This window comes from Callithrix jacchus, chromosome 4, assembly GCF_049354715.1.
Source record: "Callithrix jacchus isolate 240 chromosome 4, calJac240_pri, whole genome shotgun sequence".
Taxonomy (NCBI): Eukaryota; Metazoa; Chordata; class Mammalia; order Primates; family Cebidae; genus Callithrix; species Callithrix jacchus.
In genome coordinates this window covers 4878023-4902935 of record NC_133505.1, presented here as the reverse complement: position 1 = coordinate 4902935, position 24913 = coordinate 4878023, and the positions used below count along the sequence as shown (strand labels likewise).

General features: G+C 40.8%; 3 protein-coding genes and 1 pseudogene across 8 annotated transcripts in view; 1 reads left to right on the top strand and 3 right to left on the bottom strand.

The window, feature by feature from the left end:
• CARMIL1 (capping protein regulator and myosin 1 linker 1) overlaps window positions 1-9820 on the bottom strand; it is a 468543-nt gene extending 458723 nt beyond the window's left edge. Inside the window, exon 1 of the mRNA XM_078368170.1 lies at window positions 9792-9820. The gene's annotated coding sequence lies outside the window, so the exon portion shown is untranslated. The remainder of the gene's footprint in view (window positions 1-9791) is intronic.
• Window positions 9821-10017: 197 nt separating this feature from the next.
• The window catches only part of TRIM38 (tripartite motif containing 38), a 183565-nt gene continuing 168669 nt past the window's right edge, over window positions 10018-24913 (top strand). For all 6 annotated transcript variants that reach the window (XM_035297357.3, XM_035297351.3, XM_035297353.3 and 3 more), the window contains exon 1: window positions 10018-10410. The gene's annotated coding sequence lies outside the window, so the exon portion shown is untranslated. The remainder of the gene's footprint in view (window positions 10411-24913) is intronic.
• Window positions 15671-16341, bottom strand: LOC128931801 (protein FAM98B pseudogene; annotated as a pseudogene).
• Window positions 20779-24913, bottom strand: part of SLC17A1 (solute carrier family 17 member 1) — a 44973-nt gene continuing 40838 nt past the window's right edge. The window contains exon 12 of the mRNA XM_078370542.1: window positions 20779-20959. Within this exon, the coding sequence (XP_078226668.1) occupies window positions 20825-20959 (135 nt within the window). The 3' untranslated portion in view covers window positions 20779-20824. The remainder of the gene's footprint in view (window positions 20960-24913) is intronic.

Below are 24913 nucleotides of genomic sequence, written 5' to 3'. Positions count from 1 at the left end.
CTAGCCTCAGTAATTCCCTCTACCCAGACCCCAGGTGGGACATTCCCTTTTGGCCTTAAGTTTAGTGGGGGATCTTTCCAGTTTCAACCAGTTTGCTCCAACCAGACCCTTGAGAGGACATTCCCTCTCAGGGATTGGCTCCAGGTTGGCTCCAAGTTTGCTGGAGGCTTTTCAAGTTGCCTGCCTCTGACCATCCAATTCTAGAGACCTTCACAACTGGCCCTGGGTTTTGTGGGGGGGGGGGGGTGCTTCCCATTAGGACTTGGCCTGTCTATAAGGTTTTGTGGGGACACAGGCACTAAGGATAATGGAAGGGATCACTTCATCAGGTGAGTGCAATGGGTACTCTGTGTTGTAAGTTCTTCCCTGCTGCTCAGCCGCCTGCTGGGACTCCAGATGGCTTTATAAGCAAAACTTATGGTCCGCTGAGTTGTAATTGGCTAGGTCTCTGAACAAAAATTACCCATGATAATCTTCAACTTTGCCGGGCCAAACAGGGCTCCTCTGAAATTCCAAAGCTTGCCTCTCTGTGCACACTGAGAAAATACTGAACCTCTCAGAGACATTGGGAAGGCTTTATCAGTTGGCACTTTGAAACTTGTAAACAGAATCAAGAGGCCACCATTGCCTCTCTTACAGAAATTAATTCCAAATTGAGTGAGTGCCTTAATGAAATTGGAAAGCGAGATTAGTGCCCGCAAGACTCAGACTAAAGCTGGAAAAAACCTTCTCCTGGGCCCTCTTTCCTGTTGTTCTGCCTGTCTTCTGCACCTATTGTTTTTTTGCCACCTCTGCTTTATCTTTCACTCCCTCCTTCCTCTTTTGCTTGTTCACCTGGTTGTCTGAAAAGTTAGAGCACTGGCCACCTGTCCTTAGCCCTGGACGCTATCAATGTCCCTTCCTGCAGCCCTGAATTCCTTCAGATGTTTGCGGTATCCAACCAGCCTATCATGGCCTCTAAATCTTTGCCTATCCCCTTCCAACGTGGACCCTTCCCTGTCAGTCACTGTTGATTTACTTGTCCATTGGCCTCTCTAAAATTCCCAGGAAGAGACTTCTTAGAAACCTACTACACCCAAAATTTCCTTCTGTCAAAAAGAGTAAATAATGTTTGAGCTATCCTCACCTGGAGACTTTGCCACAGAAACAGCTTTTACCCAACTTCCCATCTATTTAGTTAACCTCACCAGTGCTACCCATCCTGCTCTCCAAGAGGTACCCGAGAGTCTTAGTGTACAATCCAAAACTGATGTTGGTCACATGCATTCAGCACCTCTGATCAAGATTCAGGTAAACCGTAATAAGCCCCTCTCCACCATTAAGCAATACACCCTGAATCCAAGGCCCAGGCTTGTATACAGACCAGAATGGACAACTTTACACAAAAGAAACCTGTCCCTTGCACCAGGCTTTGCAACACTCCTAGTCTCTCCATCTGTAAACCCAACAGTAGAGTACAGCAATCTTTTCAGGATCTTAGGGCTATCAATAACATAGTCATTCCTCAGTACCCAGGAGTTCCTGACTTTCATAGGTTACTCTCTAACATTCCCCTGAAAGCCAATCCTCTTCAGCTGCTGGCCTTGCCAGTGCCTTCTTCAGTACACCTGTGCATCCTGACAGCCAGCGTCTTTCCCACGGTTTTCCAAGTCTGTCGGTTTGATCCTATCACTCTCTTCTTCCCTAAGACTAGCACTTGCTTTGACCACATTCTCTCTCTCTCGTCTGGAAATGGGTCTTTGAATTTTCTTAACCTCTCAGGAAATTGTGCTGCCACGAAGACTGTGTTTCTGGCTCGTTACCATAGTCAAGAATTTTCCTATCCCCGTCTCAGGACATGAAGAAAATGGAGGCATTTGCTTTCTGGATCAAATCATTGCTCCCATCACATTTATTAAAACCCCTGGAAGCACTATGTTTGCCTCCCAGGCGTAAAAGAGCTCTGTCAGTTATTGATCACTACCCGAATGACAACCCCTCAGATTATAAACATGATAGCTGTAGACGCTCTCAAGGAAGTGATTTACCTGGGACGGTTAACCCTCGTGAAGGAGCTAGATTAGGAAGGTTTCTGGGATTGTGCTTTGGACTAGGTTCTGCTTGGAACGAATACATAAAGAAAAACATTTCTTGCACTGTTTACAGAACTGCCCACTCCACTGCCTGAGGAATAAGGGCATAACACGTCCTGAGACTCCCTTGCTCGTGTGGTCCTGGACAACCACAGTGCTTTAGCCTATCTTCCCACTGCGCAAGATGGTGTCTGGGCTGTTGCTAACACTCATCTGCACCTGAACAAACACTTCCAGTCAGGCTGAGTTAGAAACATCTAAGATCCTCGAATCTTTGCAAAGCACATCCCTATAAAGTCTACTGGCTGGACTGACTGGGTGAAATTTCCAATTTCTAGATCTTTTCAGCCAGCTTCCCTCAGGATAGGATGCCTTCTGTGTTACAGGTCTTCATGATCTTCCACATATTTGGGCTACACATTTGACTCTCCTTTAAAATTGTTCTAAAGTTGTTAAAACACTTGCTATGTTCTAACAACTGTCTGCAAGAGACCTCCATCAGGATCCTGTTTACCCAACATCCTTCATTTGCATAAAGGAACCGGATGAGAACCTGAGCAGGAACGTTTGCTATAAAACCAGAGCCTTTCTTCTCATCTCTGAAACCTGTCTTAATTTTACACTGGAGGCTTCATTTCTCTGGTTTGTAAACTCTTCACTACAGAAAAAATCTCTCTCCTTCAAATTTCTTTTAGAAAGCCTTTGTTCACAATACTAATACAATGTAACACACAAATTTAAAAGAATTTATGACCACATATCTGTACCCCTTCATTTACATAACTTCTAACCAAGTGAGTTTTTAATATCTTCATTATATAAACTGAATAGCCATATTCCAGCACAACAGATCCTCTGACTACTACACAATCCACAAATTCTCAGTTTCTATAATGAAGGATGATCTTGTTCCCCTACCTCAAAACTATGGCAGACACATGAAGTGACATGCTAAGAAACATAAATAACGTACAGAATTACGTCTCGGCCCCTCAGTGGGCACCAATTGCCAAAGCCAGTGTTCAACTCTGACCTTCCTCTTTCTTGGTGTCTCGGAGGAATTTCACACTCGGCAGAACATGCTCCTTCTTGGTACAAGTCCTGCTGTAGGCTTCCTGAGGGCTCCCTCTTGTCTGGCTTTCTTCCTACCTTACTGGTCACTGTCTTGCCTCCTTTTGTTTCCACCTTCTCTATCAGGTCCTAGCACTTGGTAACTGGGTCCTTCCTTCTGTGTATACACATTCTCCCTAGGTTATCTCAACTGCGTGCTGATAATCTCAAACCATTTCTCTCTCCCTTGGACCTCTTTACTGTGTGTTCAGATTTGTATGGCTGTCTATGGGATGTTTTCATGGGTTTTCTAAAAGCATCTCCAATTTAACGTAGACAAAATCCTACCCCATCCTCCTCCCTGTCAAGCCTTCCAATCTCAGTCATAAACACTCTTTAGTTGCTAAAGCCAAAATCTAGGTCCTATCCTTGTTTCTTCTCTTTCTGCACAGTTTACAATCTCTTTGCCTTGTCTGGCCTGTTCTGCCTCCAGAACTCATCTGAATCTGGCTGCTTCTCACCATCTCCTCTGCCTCCATCCTAGTCCACACTGTCAACATCTCTCACTTGAACCTCTGAAACAGCCTCTGTCCTGGTCTCCCTGCCTCCACTCTTGCTTCCCTAAAGTCCTTTCTCTAGAAGGTGGCAAGAATGATCTTTATAAATAATTGATCAGGAAAGTCACTCTTCTCAAAAGGATCCAATGGGTTTGATTATAAACAGAATTGAATTCAGACCAAGCTTTTGCCATGACCTGCAAGCACTGCATTAAGTTCTTAACCTTAACCACTAACACATTTCATCTCTCTTCAATCACGAGATTCCAAATACCCTGCCCTCCATTCTCCCTCTTAGGAATACTGAGCTCACTCCCATCCCAGATTACTTTCCTTGGTTATTTTTTATGCTTGGAATACTCTTTCCCAGTGTATGCAAATTCACAGCCCCTAGATTAAGAATCCCTGCTTTCTAATATTCATTCAGACAGTAGAGAATATATTTAAGCACTTGTACAGGTGCTGGGATAGAGCAGTGAGAGATGTGTTCAAGTGAGAGCAAATTTCTCCTTGTAGGTGGAATTTGGGTTGAGACTTCAGTGATGAGAAAGAGAGGCACATTACTTTTTATGCTTGGAATGCTCACTGACCTCCAGCAAAAACAGCTCTCCTGAACAGGCTCTATCATGCTACCCTATTTCATGTTCTTTTATCAGTGTCTGCTTAAATATGTGTTTAAATTATTCTGTTTAAATATAGCTATATGTTTCCCCCCACCAAAATGTGAAGCTCTTTTAGCCACTTAAGTCCTGATGATGTTGCTCACTGCTCTGTCTCAGCATCTACAAAAGTGCTTAAATATGTTTATTTACTATCTCAATGAATATTAGAAAGCAGGGGTTCTTAATCTAGGGTCTGTAAATTTACACAGAAAAAAATTACATCTTTCTTTCCTTAACATGTGTCTAAAATTTAACATTTCCTTCCATTATGAATGTAGGCAACAGTGGTAGTGTTGTATCAATAAAAATCACAGGTAGTTTCCTCTGACATTACAAGTGTGAACCACGAAAGAACCAATCCTTCAAGATGGATGCTGATTGGCTAACTGGCCCTAAATTCAAAATAGAGCCAAGCAGTCATTTGCTGACTGGAGGTCACACACATACTTTGAGTTCTCATAAAACCCAAACGCCTTCTTAACTCTGGGATGTTCATAGCTGCTTGTTTGTTTATGTGGCTGAACCAACAAACAGACTGTGGCCTGAGTTGATCAATCAGAACTCAGCAAGTATCATCCTCGCAGAACTAAGCAAGTCTGAATCCTGCATTTGCATAAATGAACCTGAGTGGGAACTTGGGCAGGAACTTTCTTTATACACCATAAACTCTCGTTTTGTTCTTTGGACTGCACCTTAAATCTGCCTCTCCTTGATTCACAAACTGTTCACTGGAATAGTCTCTTTCCTCTAAATTTCTTTCTTTTTTTTTTTGAGATGGAGTTTCGCCGTTGTTACCCAGGCTAGAGTGCAATGGCGCGATCTTGGCTCACCACAACCTCCGCCTCCTGGGTTCAGTCAATTCTCCTGCCTCAGCCTCCTGAGTAGCTGGGATTACAGGCACGCGCCACCATGCCCAGCTAATTTTTTTTTTTGTATTTTTAGTAGAGACAGGGTTTCACCATGTTGACCAGGATGGTCTCCATCTCTTGACCTTGTGATCCACCCGCCTCGGCCTCCCAAAGTGCTGGGATTATAGGCATGAACCACCGCACCTGGCCCTCCTCTAAATTTCTTTTCAGAGAACTTTTATTCACACAATTATTATTAATATCTCAAAATACTTTGTATTGTTCAATATTATTTTAAAACTAAAGCACTAATTAAAAAGCTTATGTTATCATAAACATGAGTTTTAGTATCTTAACTATTTCAACATAATTAGTCTCCTTTAGAATGCTCTGCATTATATGCTGAGTTGTGTGCGGTGTTCGCACCAAGGGCTTGAGACAGCAGTGTGACTCGCCCCATCTTGGCTGCTGGACCTATCTGCACTCCCCCATCTCGAGGGCTGTCGAGCTGAGACAAAGGCCGCGGGCTGAGTCACTGAAGCATAAACAGAATGCAAAGCAAAGGTCTGCGGTTTATGAGGACATTGTGCTGTCTGCTTCCATGTCCCCATCAGTCTCTGTGTAAGCAATAAACTTGCTGCAATTGAGATGCCTAAGAGGAGCAGCGACCTCTGCCCATATTTTCCCTGGAGCTAAGCCTTTGATCTAACTCCTGTTGGAAAACAGGTTTAACAAGCCACCTTAAAGGCACCATTGTTTGCTTGCACCGCGTATCTTTGAAAAACAAACTGCTTTGTAAACTATTATCACAGCCCCCTTAAACTACTTTGTGAGCGGTTATCACAAGCCCCTGATAACTATTTTTTATGGAGTTTCTATTTCCTTTTTGTTTACCCCTTTTCTGCTGAGATAAAGTAAATGTAATAAGAAAAAAGGTATAAAAGCTGTAACCCACAAGAATAAACTTGCTGTGTTTTTGACTATAATTTTCACGCAGACCTCCAGACTCCACTTTCCTTTATTCTTTCACTTCCACGCACTCTTTCCCTCAGGTTGAATGAGACATCTATGTTGGCGGTCTCGGGGACTCCCACAGGTTGGTAGCCCCCCGGGGCAGATGTGCGGGACCCCAACAGAGTTGTGTCCATTACACAAAAGAGACTGAGAAGCCTGCTGCAAAGGAACTACCACAAGCAGAATGCATGCCCCTTTATATAACTATTGTCCCTGGCCTCCACTAAAATCAATTTAAAGAAGCAAGAATAGAATATTATAAAACCTCATACCCAGATCAACAAGGACTATTTGCTATAATAAATTCAAAACAGTGAGGGCCAAAAGAAAGGGTGACATTGGAAATCTACTCACAGCTATCTACTAAACTCACAAACTCGGTACATTCAGAGGAAGAGAGAGGTGAAAACAGAAGTTCCAGGGCTGCGAAGTGACTTCCTCCTGGGTGAGGCTGGGTAGGAGGCAGGGCATCTGGGAACCAATGGATCTTTGCAATCCTGGTGCCTCAGGCATATTGGCAGTGGCTTCTAGGCTACAGGAGAAACACAAGGCCATAATTCTGCCTTTTCTTATTTTCTTCCAACTTCTAAAATTAAACGGCAAAGTTGTAAAGTAACCAACTTTGCAGCAATGTGTCAGTTTGAGAGTGACAGGTAAAATATTGCTGATTCCACGGACGGGCATGAACGGCTGACAGGCTGAGGATGCAGGTTGTTGAGGAAACAGCCATTAGCACAGCAAGACAAACAGCAGGGCCCAGAACATCTCCTGCACTATGGCACTGTCTATACTAGTGTTCCCAGGGCCTAATATCTAAAATGCGTTTAAAACTTCCACTGCCAGCCTGGTGGAAAGAGGCCAAGGGCAATCAGGTAAACAGAAAGGAGAATGGAGGAAATTCTATCCACATCATGTTTGGGAATTACAGGCTTACATAGAATTGGCCTAGAACTAAGGGAAAATATTAGAAAAATTGAATGTGTTTGATATTTTGAAAGGGGGAGGGAAGCAGGAAAGGAACATAGCATTTAGGTGAAAAGAATGAGTACATTTTCAAAGATTTAGAGAGCATAATCACAATGAAAATTTAAAATATTCTACAAACCCAAATTACTAGAAGCAGGCAAGGAGGCAGAGGAAGGAAAAGTACCAAAAAGATAAGAAGGATTTTTTATTTTGAGACAGAGTCTCACTCCGTCACCAGGCGCCAGGCCTGGAGTGCAGTGGCATGAACTCGGCTCACTGCAACCTCTGCCTCCCGGGTTCAAGCAATTCTCCTGCCTCAGCCTCCCGAAGTAGGATTTTTTAAGGGAACAGAAAATAAGATGCCAGGAAATGAAGTATATTTATAGTGACAATAAACATAGTTGAATTAAAGTCATCTATACAAAGGAGACAGCTCTCAAAGTGGGTGAAATAATTGAATCCACCTATATACCCTCTGCAAGAAAAAACATTAAATAAAATGACTCAAGAAGGTTGAATGTAAATGCCATGCCAATGTGTTCCAGGGAATCTAAAATAAGCACACACCCACACCCACAATTTAAGGTTGCCATATCAATATCAGAAAGTATATTAAAAGTAAAAATTATGAAATGGAAAGGACTCATAAATTTATAAAGTCAAAAGTAAATTTCAAATTAAGATTTACTCATCAAAATCGTTTTGAAATTATAACATCAGAATATAGTATTCAATAGTAACTGCCAAAGCAGACATAAAAAGAAAAATGGATAGAAATAATAATGGAAAACTTTGGTATAACTTCCAGTATTTAAGAGGTCAAATATATAACAACAAATAAGATTTAAGGAATCTGAGTAAAGTAAGGTGATTGTTCCCATAGCTATGCCCCTCTCTGTGCCTTGGAAATAGAGGATAAACTTTTAGTAATGCCTACGGGATATTTCCTAGTGCTATTATATGCTTATTTGTAAAGAAAATCTGAGTCATTTCTACATTATTCAGATAAGCTTTTGTACTTTTAAACTGCTGGTTATACTCCATTCACTTAAACAAAAAGTATTAACTAAGGCTGCATTGACAAATGTGGTTAATTCCCTATCCAGATTTTTGCCATTTCTAAATCATCAATCTTGAGCTATGCTTGCATCTTGGCCATTATGGAAATTTTTAGTACTTGCAATATGAAGTCAATATAATACCGACTCAATTTCATTTTTGAGTGACACTGTCAGTATTCCTCCCTCAGGTGGGTGTGGTGGTGCATGCCTACAATCCCAGCTACTCGGGAGGCTGAGGCATGAGGACCACTTGAGCCTAGGGGTTGAGGCTACAGTAAGCTATGATTGCACCACTGTACTCCAGCCTAGGAAACAGAGTGAGATCCTGTTTTTTAAATAAGTTTCCTTCAGACATCATTTGCATTATTTCTTCCAATAAATTTGCTAACTGGCTATGTTCGTTTAAGGTGAAAAATTTATTTATTTATTAATAAAATTTCCAGGAAATTAACTGAATTCATTATTGTTTCTATAGTATTCCAGGCAACCCATGTGGATTTTCTAAGTAAGCAATCATCCTCTCATAACGGTAATTTTTACCTTCTTTAGCCATGCATATTTTCTCCATTTCCTTGTCCCTCAGCCCCTCCCTCTTAAATGAGAACCTCATTGCTTATTGCAGAGAAGATGCCAACCTATATACTAACCCATCACACACACAACACTGCTTTCTCTCTGCCACTGTGGATAAGCTCTAGGTTCCTACCCAAGGCCAACTACAGATGTGGTGGTTGAATTTCATCCCCTCCAGATGATTCAAGTACTTTTTAATTCTGTCCTTGTGCCTTCTCTCCTACATTGTGGAACTTCGTTATTGAATTATACCATCACCTTACATGGGATTGCATCTATCTTCTGAAACAAACAAAACCCTCCCTGGTTCTACATCCCTCTACAGCCACCACACCATTTCTCTGATTTCCTTTATAGGAATGGCTATCCCGGCTGTCCAAATTTCCTCAGTCTGTATTCATTCTCTCTCTCTCTCTCTCTCTCTCTCTCTCTCTCTCTCTCTCTCTCTCTCCATGCTATAAAATAAAACTCAGAGACACAGAAACTTGCACAAATGTTTGGCTCGATGAATTATTATAGGATAAATGTTTGTGATCACTAGCCTGGACATGAAAAAGAGAATATTGCTAGGATTCCACAAGTTCTTCCAATGGTCTCTCCCTGCCCCTAAATGTAACAACTACCGTGACATTTATAATAATCTTTTTCTGTATTACTTTATAGACTTATCACCCACATGTATACCATTACAGCGTTTCACTTCACCAACATTAAATATTTTGTTTTGTCATTGAAGTTCCTTCTAAAGTAGAGCATCCACTTCTATCCCCTATTTTTACACGTAATTTAAGAATGTTAGATACAGTGAACCCCAAGTTTCTCTTCAAAGGATCAGTACGTCAGTATGTTCAGCTCTCTTATTCTTTCTCTATTTTAAAGTTTAACTTCCTCGTCGTTTCAGTTCTAATCAGCAGTTCATATCTGTTCCTCCAGTCCCCTGCCCCGGTCCTGACTCATCCCAGTCACCTGCACTGACCCCCACGCTTACCTGCCCTTAACCGTCCTTCCCGCCAAACTACCCACCCGGCCGCCTCAGCCGGTAACGGCTCCGTTTAAAACAGCCAATCAGAATTAGACTAGATTGTGCGGTCTAACCCTGGCCAATAGGGGGACGACCCAGCAGAAGGAGCCCATTATGCCTAAACGCCCCTCCCCTCCCAGCTCAGGGGTGCGCCCAACATCGTTCCATCTGGGAGCCGCGCCCTTCTGTACACGTCAGTTGCCTTGTTGAGGAAATTTGTATTCGAGTGCTACTTCTTCTGCAGCATCGAAAATTCTACTAACAATCTTGGTGGCCCATTCGGGGACCCCCATTCCCCTCCGGGGGCGGCCTCTGGTCCTCCCTCCTGAGAGGGGCATCCTCACGGCCTCACTGCGGCGGCCTCGGGGGTAAACAGTCAGGCCTGACCCGGTGCGAGGAATACGCCGGGACTGTCAGCAGCGGAAACCGGCCGGCGACCTGAGGGGAAGGGTCCTCAGCAAATCTGTGCACAGGCCAAGAAAGGAAACACCCGGGAGCTCGCGAAGTGTTTCCTTGGTGGTGGGGACAGACCGAGGAAGGAAACGCCACCGGCAAAGTATTTCCTTGATTGTCGCGACAGACCAAGGTAAGAGAAGCCACGGGTGGGTGTGGGAGGAGTGATTCCTTGGTTGGGACGTACCAAGGTAAGAAGCCACGGGGGTGGGGGGGAGTGATTCCTTGGTTGGGACGTACCAAGGTAAGCCACGAGGGTGGCGGGGGGAGTGATTCCTTGGTTGGGACGTACCAAGGTAAGAGAAGCCACGGGTGGGTGCGGGGGGAGTGATTCCTTGGTTGGGACGTACCAAGGTAAGAAGCCACGGGGGTGGCGGGGGGAGTGAGTCCTTGGTTGGGACGTACCAAGGTAAGAGAAGCCACGGGGGTGGAGGGGAGTGAGTCCTTGGTTGGGACGTACCAAGGTAAGAAGCCACGGGGGTGGGGGGGAGTGAGTCCTTGGTTGGGACGTAACAAGTTAAGAGAAGCCACGGGGGGTGGGGGGGAGTGAGTCCTTGATTGTCGCGATAGACCAAGGTAAGAAAAGCCACGGGGGGTGGAGGGGGGGAGTGATTCCTTGGTTGGGACAGACCAAGGCAAGAGAAGCCGTGAGAGGCTGTGAGGTATTCCTTGGTTGGGGTGTCTCTGGGGTTAAAATAACAGCAACAATAAAAAGCGAGACATTTCCGGTATTCACCCCAAAATAAGAAATACCGCAAGTAGGGCCAAGGGATAAAAAGGATAAAACTGGCCGGGCGCGGTGGCTCACGCCTGTAACCCCAGCACTTTGGGAGGCCGAGGCGGGTGGATCACGAGGTCAAGAGATCGAGGCCATCCTGGTCAACATGGTGAAACCCCGTCTCTACTAAAAATACAAAAAATTAGCTGGGCATGGTGGCGCGTGCCTGTAGTCCCAGCTACTCAGGAGGCTGAGGCAGGAGAATTGCCTGAACCCAGGAGGCGGAGGTTGCGGTGAGCCGAGATCGCGCCATTGCACTCCAGCCTGGGTAACAAGAGCGAAACTCCGTCTCAAAAAAAAAAAAAAAGGATAAAGCTAGCAACAACAATTTCCCCCCAGGCCTATTAGAAGAATAATGAAGGGACCAAAAACAAACAAACGAAAAAAGCAGCTGCTGTCCCAGACCTTTCTCCTATCCTTTTAGTTTCCCTCCTCATAACCCTGCCTCTTGGGAATTGTCCCAAGAGGACTCACTACCAGCCTGAGTACCCTTCCCTAAAAGGACTTCAACGCGAGATAGAGCAGTGTAAAAAACAAAAAAGATATTCAGAACTTCCCTTTCCCCGCTGCTCAGGAAAAGAAAGAGGTATGATCCGTAGAGCTGCTATGGGAGCTAGGAACATGAATACCCACCTGGCCAAAACGTTCCCACAGCAGATTAAAAATTTCTGCCCAAGACACCTGGTGGGACAATAACAATGTAGCCCACCGAGAAAACATGCCGGAAAATATGCTGGTCTAGGTCTGGACGATCCTCTTCATTTTGTCGCTAACAACTGGCCAAATATTAAGAAATTACAAAAAATAAGTAGAGAACTAGGAAGATAAACCTGTAAAAGACCTTGTAAAAGAGAGAGAGAAAAAAAGAAATCCTAGTGGAGAAAGACTAACAGAGGGAACAGAGGAAGTCAGAGAGAGAGAGAAAGAAAGGAAGAGACAGAAGTAGTAAAGAGAAAGCCATGTGCCCTATTCTTTTAAAAGACAGGATAAATTTAAAACCTATAATTGGTAATTGAAGGTCTTCTCCATGATGGGCTTCTTAAACCTATTGCTCCCAATCTTTATACTATTACAATCACCAGTAGTTTGCAGTAATAGGTTTGAAAGATGCCTTCAGGGCTTGTCGGTTGGCAGAGGATAGCTGGGACCTATTTGCCTTTGAGTGAGAAGACCCTCACTCAGGTGGAAAATAGCAATACCAATGGACAGTCTTACCCCAAAGATTTGCGGAATCTAAGTCTATATATAGATAGACTCTAATGCCCTAAAAATAAAGCCCTTATGCAAAAAGCTCACATAAGACAGGCTAAACCCCCTCATTTGGCAATGACCAGAAGGAAAGGTTTTTTCCTGAAGCAGCCATTTTTTTGTCAGTGTAAAGAAGGGCGTAGACTTAGAAATACTTGCTCAAAGGCATAGAGGCCACTGACAACCAGTAGCCCTCCTATCAAAAATCGTTAACGTAGTAACCTGTGGATGGCCCAAATGCTTTAGGGCACGTGCTTATTTATGAAGTTTGCTAAAAGTTAACAGTGTAACATGTATTATCCTAACTACTAATCTTGTGGCCTTAGGCAGCCTAGTCCACTGACATGAAAGACATAAAAGAACGGTTATCGTCTTTGACAAAAAAGAAAAAGAAAAGGAGAATTTATGTAAAAAGAATCTTAAATGGTAAATTCTTGTCCTGAAAGAAAATAACTGGCTGTTTAAAGAAAGGGATATTTACAAGTCAGAAAGTTGAAGACTGTCTGTGAAAGTCATGAAAAATGTTATAAAAGGGAATTTATGCAAGAAATACTGTACACTTGAAAAGTAATTAGGCCTCCTGAATGTAAAACTAATGAAGAAACAGTTTATGTGCAAGGTGTGTAAGGAAAGTAAAATATACTTTTGGTAAAAGAATTATAAGGAGGCCGGGCGCGGTGGCTCAAGCCTGTAATCCCAGTACTTTGGGAGGCCGAGGCGGGTGGATCATGAGGTTAAGAGATCGAGACCATCCTGGTCAACATCGTGAAACCCCATCTCTACTAAAAATACAAAAAATGAGCTGGGCATGGTGGCCCGTGTCTGTAATCCCAGCTACTTGGGAGGCTGAGGCAGGAGAATTGCCTGAACCCAGGAGGCGGAGGTTGCGGTGAGCCGAGATTGCGCCATTATACTCCAACCTGGGTAACAAGGGTGAAACTCTGTCTCAAAAAAAAAAAAAAAAGAATTATAAGGAGGTGTAGAATGTGCATTTGTACCTTCATTTAAAAAAAAGTTAAAAAAAATTACGTTTTGGGGAAATGCCAGATATAGGTTATGGGGAGGAAGGCAGCAAACCACACTGCCATGTGTGTACCTATGCAATCATCTTACATGTTCTTCACATGTACCGCAAAACCTAAAATGCAATTAAAAAAAAAAAGAAGATGAAAGCTTTGACCTTGGAGAGGCAGGCAAAGGGCTCTAAACAGAGCCTGCTCTCCAGTGTCTAGAAGAGGTTACCATTCTTTCACAGTGCTCTTTCCCATGCCTTGCCCCCACCAATGCCCACATCTACCTCTCAAATGTCTTATTCTTATTGCTCCGGTTTATGGCAACAATAAAACAGTAAAAATAATACTGATTCAAAGATAATAAACTTGAAAACACACACACACACACACAATTATGTTTTGAAGGTTTAAGCAAGTTTTAAAATGTTAATTATAAAGGAAATTCTGTGCGTAATCATATTAGCTAATGTTAAGGGGATATGTTTCAGTTTTTCTGTGAACTAGACCTTAAAATAAAAGCACAACAGTTTTTGTTTTTGTTTTTTAAAAAGCACTAAGCTGCTCTTTTTTTTTTTTTGCCTATTAAGATAGTCTATTACTATTTTGCTATATAACTGCTTATACTTTTCCCATGCAAAGTTATTCATATAAATACATATTTCACTGAAATTGAGAATCAAATCACTGACATTATAGTTCAATGTACTGTAAATGGTATTTCATACCACTTAATATACAGGGACACCATTTTTGATGACTGTGTCGGACTCAATTGTATAGATATACCTTCACTAGATAAATGTGCCCTATACTGTTGACCACTTAATTGTCATTGAAAAAGAAATGGTCTTATTTCACTAAAAATTGGGATTTTTAGAAGTATTGGATTTGTAGAAGTATCAGAGAGAAACCAATCTAAAGAGAGAGAGAAGCATCTTAAGTTTAACTACTTTAAACCAGTGATGTGAGTGTGAGCACTAGCACAGGAAAATGGGCACTCTCGTGCCCTCCAACGGGTGTGCAAATTGTTACAGGCTTTCAAGAGGAAAATTTGCAAGGCTCTAACCACCTCCAGAAAGTTATCTTAAGAAAGTAATTGAACCAGCAGCATATGTAGTTAAACAAATAAATGCTTCTCAGCAATGTTAATATGCTAAGGCAAAAGAAGATTTAAAAAGACTTCTATTCCTATTTTTTTTACAGTACTTAAAGTTTTAAGCTATTTTTACATGTATGAAATTAAGTCCCTTATAATTTATTTTGCTGTAATGTGTGAAACTCTAACTAGTTTGTTTCCTGATGGTTAGTCATGTGTCCCGACACCATTTACTGAATATCTTATCCACAATGATGTCAGTAGAACCTTAAACATTTTTTAAACATATATTTATGTGAGCTTCTGTGTTTTTTGTTCTGGTCCATACATTTACCATCTATTGTGATGGTGACATCAGACAGCTTTTATCATTGTAATTCTGAAAACATTTATCTAATTACCTGTTCAACAAATATTTATTGCAGAGCTGTTTTTTGTAAGACATTATAGCTGACACAATGAGAAAAGAGGCACAGCTGTTGCCGTTATGTGGCTTACAGTTTAATGTAGAAGATGGACAATAATAAAACAATCTCACAAGTAAATCTATTCCTACAAAGTGTGAGAAGTCCTGGGAAAGGAAGGTACAGGTAACTGTGAAGGAATACATTGTTAACTTTAGGGCCTTCCGATGGCTTCATTCCTTCCAATTAATGTTTTCTTCCAGAAGTTCCTTGACAGGATATATTCTACAAAAGTCAGGTCTATTTTCATGTTTTTAAACAAATTCAATCCATACTTTAATCAGAGTTGAATTAAATTTGTAGTTGAATTCAGGGAGACTAAATATATTCTTAACATTAAAAATTTACAGTAAGTACAGGTGTATTTTGCTTTAACTATTTTTTAAAAATCTCTTTAGGAAAGTAATTTTTCTGATAAAACTTGGATGCTTCTTAATAAATTTGATATTAGACATTTAATTCTTTTTGCCATAGTTGTTAATGGTATCTGTTTTCATATCATTTTAAAGTCGATTGCTGGCATACAGGACAGCTATGATCATTCGCATATTTATTTGATGATACCCTTCATTTCATAGTAATAATAGTAAGTACTAATATTAACAATTGGTAATATTCTATACTATATGTATGTCTATTGCAACTGCTTTATTTTTATTGATATTTCTAGTGGATGAATTTTTTTTTTCAGGGGAAAGCGTGAATGCTTTCCTCCACCATCGCCGCCACCACCACCTCCATATGGATCTCCAGAGCCTCTTCCACCATAGCCCCCTCTTCCGCCATAATCTCCCCTACCTTGGAAACCTCCTCTGCCACCTCCTTCTCCACCTCTGCTCCCCATCCTCCCCTCTTCCCTTACCCCCTCCCCAACCTCCTCCACCTCCCCAGCCACCTCTTCCTCCCCCACCCCCACCCCCACCTCTATCACCACCTCCACCACCATCACCTCCCCTCCCACCGTCACCTTCTTGTCTTTTTTGCCAAGGGGGCATTTCTGGGGATGGTGGTTCAGTTTCATTTGGCCGGCCTCCCCTGTCAGGCACTCTTCCCATCAGCACCTTATTAATGGCACCCGCGGTCTTCTCCCAGCTGGCACCACTACTTGCCCTAATGATCTTGGATAGATCTTCACGAGCAGCAAGTAGATGTGCCATTGTAATTGTTGTCTTGGGTGACAAAGCATAACACTTAGGCTGATAAATTCTTGCTATATCATCTGTTGTTACTTTTGCTCTATCAGACCATCCAAATGACTGGACTGTCCTGTCTAATCATTTCATTAACATTCGCCGGCGGCACTCATATTCACAGCAGAGAGCTTCATTGATTCTTTCCAGTTGTTCTGCTTGTTCTGAATTTAAATCAATTTTCAGCAGTGGTTTTCCCACATGATTTTTCTGGACTTTTGAGAGAGTATCTTTCACCTTTGATTCCACTTGGTTTAGCATAAGCGGAAAGTCAGAAGTTGTTGACTTGGGTGTACCAAGTATACACATAACATACTTGACATTCAAGTATGTTCTTTAGAACACTATGTCTAACATATCTATAAAGAAGCAAGCACTGCTATCTAGTTTTTGTAGTTTTAGTATCTTCTATATCCACCTCCACTAAGCTGCTCTTTAACAAAAATTATACAGGATTAAAGAGAGTATATAAATGTCTTACCTTATGGTCAGACATTAAATTTGGATAAATATGTCCACAAGGTTTTATTAAAATTAAGTTTATCATTAATAGAACGCTAATATAAAGGTGAAACATCTGGCATAAAATCATACAGGAAGCATTGTCAAATATAAAATGGTGTTTGCCTTTCTTTTGTCTAAAATCTAATAAAAATAGGTGCTAAAGAGAATTTAGAAGGAAAATGGCTATTGCCAGACCAGAGAAAAATGTCATCCAAACTCCTTATGAGTAGAATCTCCTTCCAACTGTACCCACTGGGGTCTCAAACCACGTGTGATGTGGTCCTCAGAGTTTATGGGTACATAGAAATTTATACCCTGGTCAAACAAGTTACAGACAGTTGCTTAGTATGTAAGAAAACTAATAAACTATAAAAGAACTACCCCTCCGGGGAAGGAATCCAGGCTTAAGGCCATTCCAAAGTATCCAAATTAATTACATAAAGATGCCTCCAATTGATTGTCTAAAGTATTTATTGATTCAGATAATAGGACTCATTTTACTGCACGTGTCATTGGGGAGTTAGCCCAAGTACTGGATGTAACATGGAAATATCGTACTCCCTGGCACACACCTTCATTATGTACCATAGCTGACCCAGAGTTAGAACCTAAGCAACACCATCTTAAAACCTGCACTCTGCAAGCACCAAGGAAAACAGTTTTTCCAAAAATAAGTTGTAGCTGCTGCCCCGTTCCCTTTGTGATAACTGCTGACCTTGGCTTCTGTGAAAAATAGCTAGCTTACTCTGCATAGCGCTGATTGCAAAAAAAAGAACCCTGTGCCCCACCAGGATGTGGGTTTTCTGCTTAAAACCCTTGCTCCCCTTGAGCTCGGGGCCGTGGGTTGGAGAGACACTAGTCCTCCATAGTTGCCGGCAAGAAATGACCCTCGGAATTGGCTTTCTTTGGTCTCAGTGGTGATTCTGTACTCGCCAGGTTACAACAATTAGGGAAAGTAGGAAGACCTATTACCATGTTCAGAGTCTGAACTGCTCCACAAAAAGACACTCTGCTACTGATCTCCCTACGTTTGGAACAAAAATCAGTTTATATACTTGGTTTATCTTCCACTTTCCCTTCCCTCAGAACTAAAAGTCTTTTAGTGCAGGTGCCACACCTGAATTTCCAGCACACCAGCATTAGCCTGGGGACCATGTCCTTGTCAAAATATGGAGAGAAGGAAAAGCTCAAATTGGCTTAGGAAGGACCTTACCTGTTGCTCCTAATTACTGAGACCGCAGTCTGGACAGCAGAGAAAGGATGGACTAATCACACCCAAGTAGAAAGGCGCCACCCCACCCCCGCCCCCGCCCCCGGAGTCATGGGCCATAGTCCCAGGGGAGAACCCTACCAAACTAAAGCTAAGAAAAGTTTAACACTCTTTAATCTGTTCTATTACTCTTTCTTCTTTCCTTGCACTATTCCTGACCATCTAGTTTTTAATGTAACCGAGTCAATTTTGCCTCAACCTATTACCTTTGATGCCTGCATTGTTATACCCTGTGAGGACGTGCCAAGTCAAAGACAGCCCTTCACTTCAGAAAAATACCTCTGTCCTTCCAGGCTCTACTCAGACTGGACATGATTGAATTGGGACCATTTCGTCTGGGTAAATTTTGATGAAGACCCCAGTGTCAACCACGAGTCTTGCCCCCTCGATATAGAGCTTTTGTAGTTGGTCCAATGTCCTGTGGACCACTATACAGCAAGGATGGACAGCCCCAACTGGTACTTTTAGCTTCTTAAAACCATACATTCATTTTACTAAAGGAGTTACCCCTCCCCATTGTCAGAGAGATTACCACCTCTGCTCTCCAGAGTTCTTCCCCTTCACTAACTCATTTCTATGGTATAGGAGCAGAAGACTCAGGGAAGGACCCCATAGAATCCTTTAAAATGCACTTTATTGCCTCCTCACCTCCTGCACCCGCTTCTTCCTCTCCTAAGTTTTCTGGTAACCAAACCTTCTCTCACCATCTACCCAAAGTAGTTGTAGAGGTTAAAGTTTTACAAACAATAGCAATTGAAACAGGGTATCAGGATGCAAATGCTTGGCTGGAATGGATTAGATATTCTGTTTGCAAGCTGTTATGCTTGTGTGACATGCAGGCTAGATAACCAGATGGTCCCCTTTCCACTGGGTGGTCCTCTCACTAACCGGGCATGAGGTGTATGGTACCTCTCTTCCAGAACCCCACAGCCTGGGGTTCTGGGTCATGCAAGACTCTTTCACTGCTGTTCCCTGAGGTTAAGAGCCCTGCGGATCAGCCCCTGAGGATCATCTGGCCTCCAGGCCCTGATGTTAACTTCACCTGGTACCTTTCATGGCAGGGGAAAACGTTGGCATTCCTTGAAGACTTAACAGGGTGCAGTAAAGCCAAACCTTTTCAAGAGCTTACCAATCAATCTGCCCTTGTTAATCCCCAAGCAAATGTGTGGTAGTATTGCTGGGTACTCTGCCAAGTAATTAGAGCAGCACCCGTACTCTACTCCAATTGGCTATCCCTTTCACCTTAGCATTCTGTCAACATGATTAAAAAAAAAGAAAGACAAAAGAAAAAAATCATAGAAAAAAAGAAGTGCCCCACATGGGTCCTTTAACCCCCTTGTTTATATAAACACTATTGGAGTTACCGAATAAATTTAAAGCCAAGATCAAGTAGCTGCAGGATTCAAGTCAGTATTTTCATAGATGGCGATTAATAAAAATTTAAATAAAATAAATTACATCGATTGCCATCAGCAGCAGTACATTAATTACACCAGGGATGCTGTCAAAGGGATAGCAGACATGTAAAGGAAGTTAGAAGAGAAAAAACAAAACTAAAAATTCAAAATGGGGGATGGTTAGGTATCGTGAACCCCAAGTTTCCCTTCAAGGAATCAGTGTGTCAGTGTGTTCAGCTCTTTTATTCTTTAATTCTCTATTTTAAAGTTTAACTTCCTTGTAGTTTCAGTAAACAACCTTTTCCACCAGTTCTAACTAGTGGTTCACATCTGTTCCCCCAGTGCCATTCCCTGGTCCTGACTCATCCCAGTCACCTGCTTTGGTCACCTGCTTTGACCCCTGCTTATCTGCTCTGACCTGCTTGTAACTGTCCTTCCTGCCAAACTATGCACCCCGCCACTCCAGCTGGTATTCCTGCTCCCTTTAATAGCCAATCGGAATTAGACTAGACAGTGCGGTCGAACCCTAGCCAACAGGGGAATGACACTGCAGTAGGGGGAACCTCCATCAGGCATAAGAAGTACCCCTTCCCCTCCTTGTCCAGGTGTGAGGTTGCCATTGTCCCAACTGTGAGCCACACCCTCCTGTAGAACTAAATTGCCTTGCTGAGGAAATTTATATTGGAGTGCTACATCTTTTGTGGCATTGAAAATTCCACTTATAACAAAGAACCTGAGCCTTTTGACCTATAAAATCTCCTACAGATTTGCTAATGATACACTTGGATTTGGTTCAACATATTCTCTGTTCTCTACTTCTTCCAAAACAGTAGCTATATACAAGGCTTGATGAGATTCAGTTTGATTAGCAAGACATTAGTGGTGGTATGTTCTTTCATCAGAAGGTAACTAATGGCCATTGATATTTAACACCTAGATCTCTTAATTTATTGAGGGTTACAAAATAGGGATATTCCACATCTATTAATTCTTAGTTACACATTAGCTAAAATTATTCTACAGAGACGTTTCTGCTACCATTTATTTACCACTGATAGAGTTTACATAAGAAAAGCACAGTATCATGCCTTCAATACACCTTAACGGACTCTTTGTCGCCACCATGGATTTGAAAATCATTTTAGTCAGGGTTGCCTTTAAGGTTTCTCCTGCCTAACCCATTTGTAAATTCTTAGACCTTATATAATTTAACACCTTGATACTATAGCACTTGCTAAAGGTCCTTGCTCCCAACTTTTTTCACTTCAAGACTCCATTTTACAACTGTTCTTCCTACTTCATGGAAGGCCTTTCCTAGTTTTTCTTGCAAACTTCTCTTTCTGTTCCTCACCTTTTAATGTTAAAGAGGCCTAGCATCCCAAATTTATATCTCCAGCCCGAGCATCCCCCAAGAGTCCCACAGCCATTTTCATCAGGAAGTCTAATATTCTCAGGCTTAACATGGTCTCCTCTTCTCCTCCAAACCTTTACCCTTAATTCCTCTCCATCTGAGGAGTCGTCCTTAACTCCTCTCTCTCCTGTATTCCTGGTTTCAAAGAATTACCTTTAATCTGATCACTTCTCACCTCAGAGACGTGTGTGTTGTTTTTCTTTAGCCCAGTCCTGAATTTCTGCTTCACCAACTATAAGGTAGAAAATTAGGCCAGTCACATTAATGGCTGCCATAATGATGAAGGTTTTAAACCAGGCAGATTCTGGATCCTGAGGAATTAAAATTCAAAGTAACTGTAAATTATTACTCTTGGTTTTTTGTTTTATAATGTTTAAAATGTAATATTAAAAATAATATAGACTCAAATCACTTAACAAATATGAAAAAAACACTTATAAGTAGCTAAAAAAGTCATCATTTTACTCCATAAAAATATTCAGTTTTATCTTTGTATTATGTACACGTTATCTAAAATTCTATATCAGATATTAAATTTAATGTACTTGTTTTTTGTAGTTCATAATTAACTGATTTTTTTCATTTTGATCTATTATTTCAAAGTTTTCTGCATCTTTCCAAGGTATCTTATGTAGCTACCATATTGTATCATATAAGCATAGATAGGTAGGTAGAGAAAGAGTGTCTTTGTATTTTAACTGGCAAATTTAACCTATTTTCATCTGTTGTAATGATTATTTTGTCAAGATTTATTACTCCCATATTATTTCATATTTTTCATTACAGTGCTTCATTGTTTTTAAATTTTGGATTGGCTTTGGAGAGAATGCATTTTTTTCTACTGATTTATAAAAGTTATCTATTGCTCTTTAAACATTATTCTTCAGATGTATTCTCAAATTGAAATAGCTACTCAATAGGTAGATTAAAATATATAGCTATAGAGATTTAAAAACACATAAATATATCTATTTATATTGAACGTTATAAATAGAAGTATAAATTTTATCAATATATTTTTTTTCATAATATGTCTAATATTTGGCAGGCTCTCATTTCCTTTTGGTCCTGTTTTCTGTCTCCATGCCTATCCCTATGCAAATAAACAGTTTAGGCAATTCTTTCTTTTCTTTTTTTTTTTCTTTAGCTGGAGCTTCGCTTTCATTGCCCAGGCTGGAGTGCAATGGTGCGATCTCCGCTCACCTCCGCCTTCTGGGTTCAAGCAATTCTCCTGCCTCAACCTCCCGAGTAGCTGGGATTACAGGCATGCACCACCACGCCCAGCTAATTTTTGTATTTTTAGTAGGAACTGTGCTTCTCTATTTTGGTCAGGCTTGTCTTGAACTCCCAAACTCAGGTGATCGGCCCTCCTTGGCCTCCCAAATTGCTGGAATTACAGGTTTGAGCCACCGTGCCCAACTCTTTTCTTTATTTTTGAGACAAGGTCTCATTCTGTCTTCCAGCCTGGAGTTCAGTGACACAATCATGGTTCACTGCAGCCTCGAATTCACAGGCTCAGGGGATCTTTCCACCTCAGCTCCTAGGTGGGACAAAAAGCACGTGCCACCATGTGCAGGTAATTTGTTTTTTCTTTGTAGAACTGAGGTTTTGCCATGTTGTCTGGGCTGGTCTCGAACTCCTGGGCTCAAGCAATCCACATACGTCAGCCTCTCAAAGTGCTGGGATTACAGGCATGAGCCACTGCATCTGGCCCTATTTTGGGATTTCTTTAAAACTTTTTATTTTTGATTATTAGAGGTAGACTTTCTGTTTTTTTCTTTTACTTGATTTTGTTTAAGATAACAAAAATATAATCAAGATAATTAATGCTATTATTTTCCACTCATTTTCTGATTACATCTCCTGTTTTTTTTTTTAAAACTTCTCTAAATAGTTTATTTTTCCCTGAAGTGTGAGACATTGTGTGGCTTTGTATCTTTGAAAATAGTTTTCTTATGCCACTGTCGTCTTGCATCCTTGCGTCTTGTGTTACTGACAATTCTTGAATGTTGCCTCAATAAGACTATTTTATTTATTTTTATTTTTGAGATAGAGTCTCACTCTGTTGCCCAGGCTGGAGTGCAGTGGTGCAATCTCGGCTCACTGCATCCTTTGCCTCCTGGGTTCAAGTGATTCTCCTGCGTCAGCCTCCTGAGTAGCTGGGACTACAGACCTGTGCTACCACATCGGCTAATTTTTTTGTATTTTTAGTAGAGACAGGTTTCACTATGTTGTCCAGGCTGGTGTTGAACTCCTGACCTCAGGTGATTCACCTACCTCAGCCTCCCAAAGTGCTGGGATTACAGGTGTGGGCCATGCACCTGACTTGTTCTCATTATTTTTAAAGAAATTAGGGACTATTTTAAACACTGCTACTATGAGAGGATTGTCAGAAAAATAGGATGTTTGGTTAAATTTGAATTTTAGATAAACAGTGGATAATTTGGTAGTATGCCCCATGCATTTTGGTAATGAAGCAAAGTCTTGTATTGGCACTCTTCATCTTGTTTTTTTTGGTGGTGTTGTTTTTGTTTTCTTTTGCAAAAGCTGGCAACCTCATACTATAAACATTTTTTTGTGTATGTTTCTCAATGTAGATACATTCATTTATCTTGGAGTGGAATCAATTACTGAATCATAAAGATTGCATAACCTAAGCTTTCCTAGGTAATATCTATTCTCAGAAGTGAGAATATAGTAACTTGGTTATTTATATGTGTTGCAAATATCTTTTCAAACTTGATGATTATCAATTCTATTGTTGGTATATTTTGAGAAACAGAAGTTCTTAATTTCAATGCAGTCAAATTTATCACTATTGTCTTGTTCTTTATGTTAGTACTTTTAGTGTCTGTGTAAGAAAGAATTCTCTCTGTTAGATCATGAAAATGTTCTCTGTATTACACTCTAGAAACTTTATATTTTGCCTACAATATTTAGATGTACAATCCACCTCTACTTCACATTTTAGTATGTCGTGAGATAAGTTAAATTTTATTTTTCTTCATAATGATATTCCTTTAACCCAGTGCTATTTTGTAAGCCCTTTATTTATGACAAAGATGGCATTGTTCTGTCATAAATTAAATGTCCAGATATGTGGGATTTTTCTAAACTCTTTCTTTAGTTCTTCTGGTCTACTTGCGCCAATAAGATAAAGTATTAATTTTCACAGCTTTGTAATGTATCTAAATATTAGGTAGAACAAATATTCCGGTTTTTCTTCTTCAAGATTCTCTTGGTTATTTTTGGCCATTTGTGAACACATGTCAATTATATAAAAGCCAATTTCCACTAAGTAACTTACGGTTTTGATTGGGATTTCAATGAATCTACAGCTCGTTCAGGGGAATGAAGAGATATTTTATAATTTTGAGTCTTTTAGTATGTAAAAATGGCATCTCTCTCCATTTACTTAGATTTTTAAAAACTGTATTTCATGTCTATCTCTTTTATGGTTTTCTTTGTGGAGATCATATGCATCATTCATTAAATTTATTCCTAGATATATGATTTTTATTATGTTAAAAATGATTTCCTTTTTAAAATTTTTATTTTCACAATCTTTATGCAGGTGTTTAGAAAACACATATATTTATAGATTTCCTCTATATCTGACACAGTTCCAAAACCTACTTATTAATTCTTATAACTTAGAAGTAGTCTTAGTCTTCTGATTTTTTTGAATGCCACTTATAAAAATGCTAACAATATGTTTTCTTTTTTCATGTTTCTGTGCCTTATTTTACTCACTAGGACATAGTAAAAAGTTTAATATTAATTAATAGTGCACAGCAGGCATTCATGCTCCAATCTCAGAGAGAAATGTTTGGGGTGTGTGTGTGTGTATTTGCTGTGGGAATTTTATAGCTACCTTTGTCCTGTCAAAGGACAGTCAATTTCCAATCTTCAATTCAGCCTTATTTTTGGATGCAGTCTCATCTTGTCCTAACCTAGGCTCTGAATTCTGATTTTTGTCCCCCTAGCCCTGTGAGGTTGTGAAAAGCTCTGCTCAGCGTCTCCACTTCTTAGCTGAGTATTCCAGAGAGAAAGAGATACTGGTAAGGAAAAGTCACCCAAATGCCAGAGTAATGTTGATGGCCTGGGTTCTGGTCCCAGAAATTCTCACTATATGATACATCTCTGCTACTTTCAAATATAAATGTGAAACATTCACGCACATGGGTAGTAAATCGAATTTTTCATCTGTTCTTAGTGGGAGAAGAGAACTAAGCCAAATTATTGACTTGCCAATATTGGCAGCT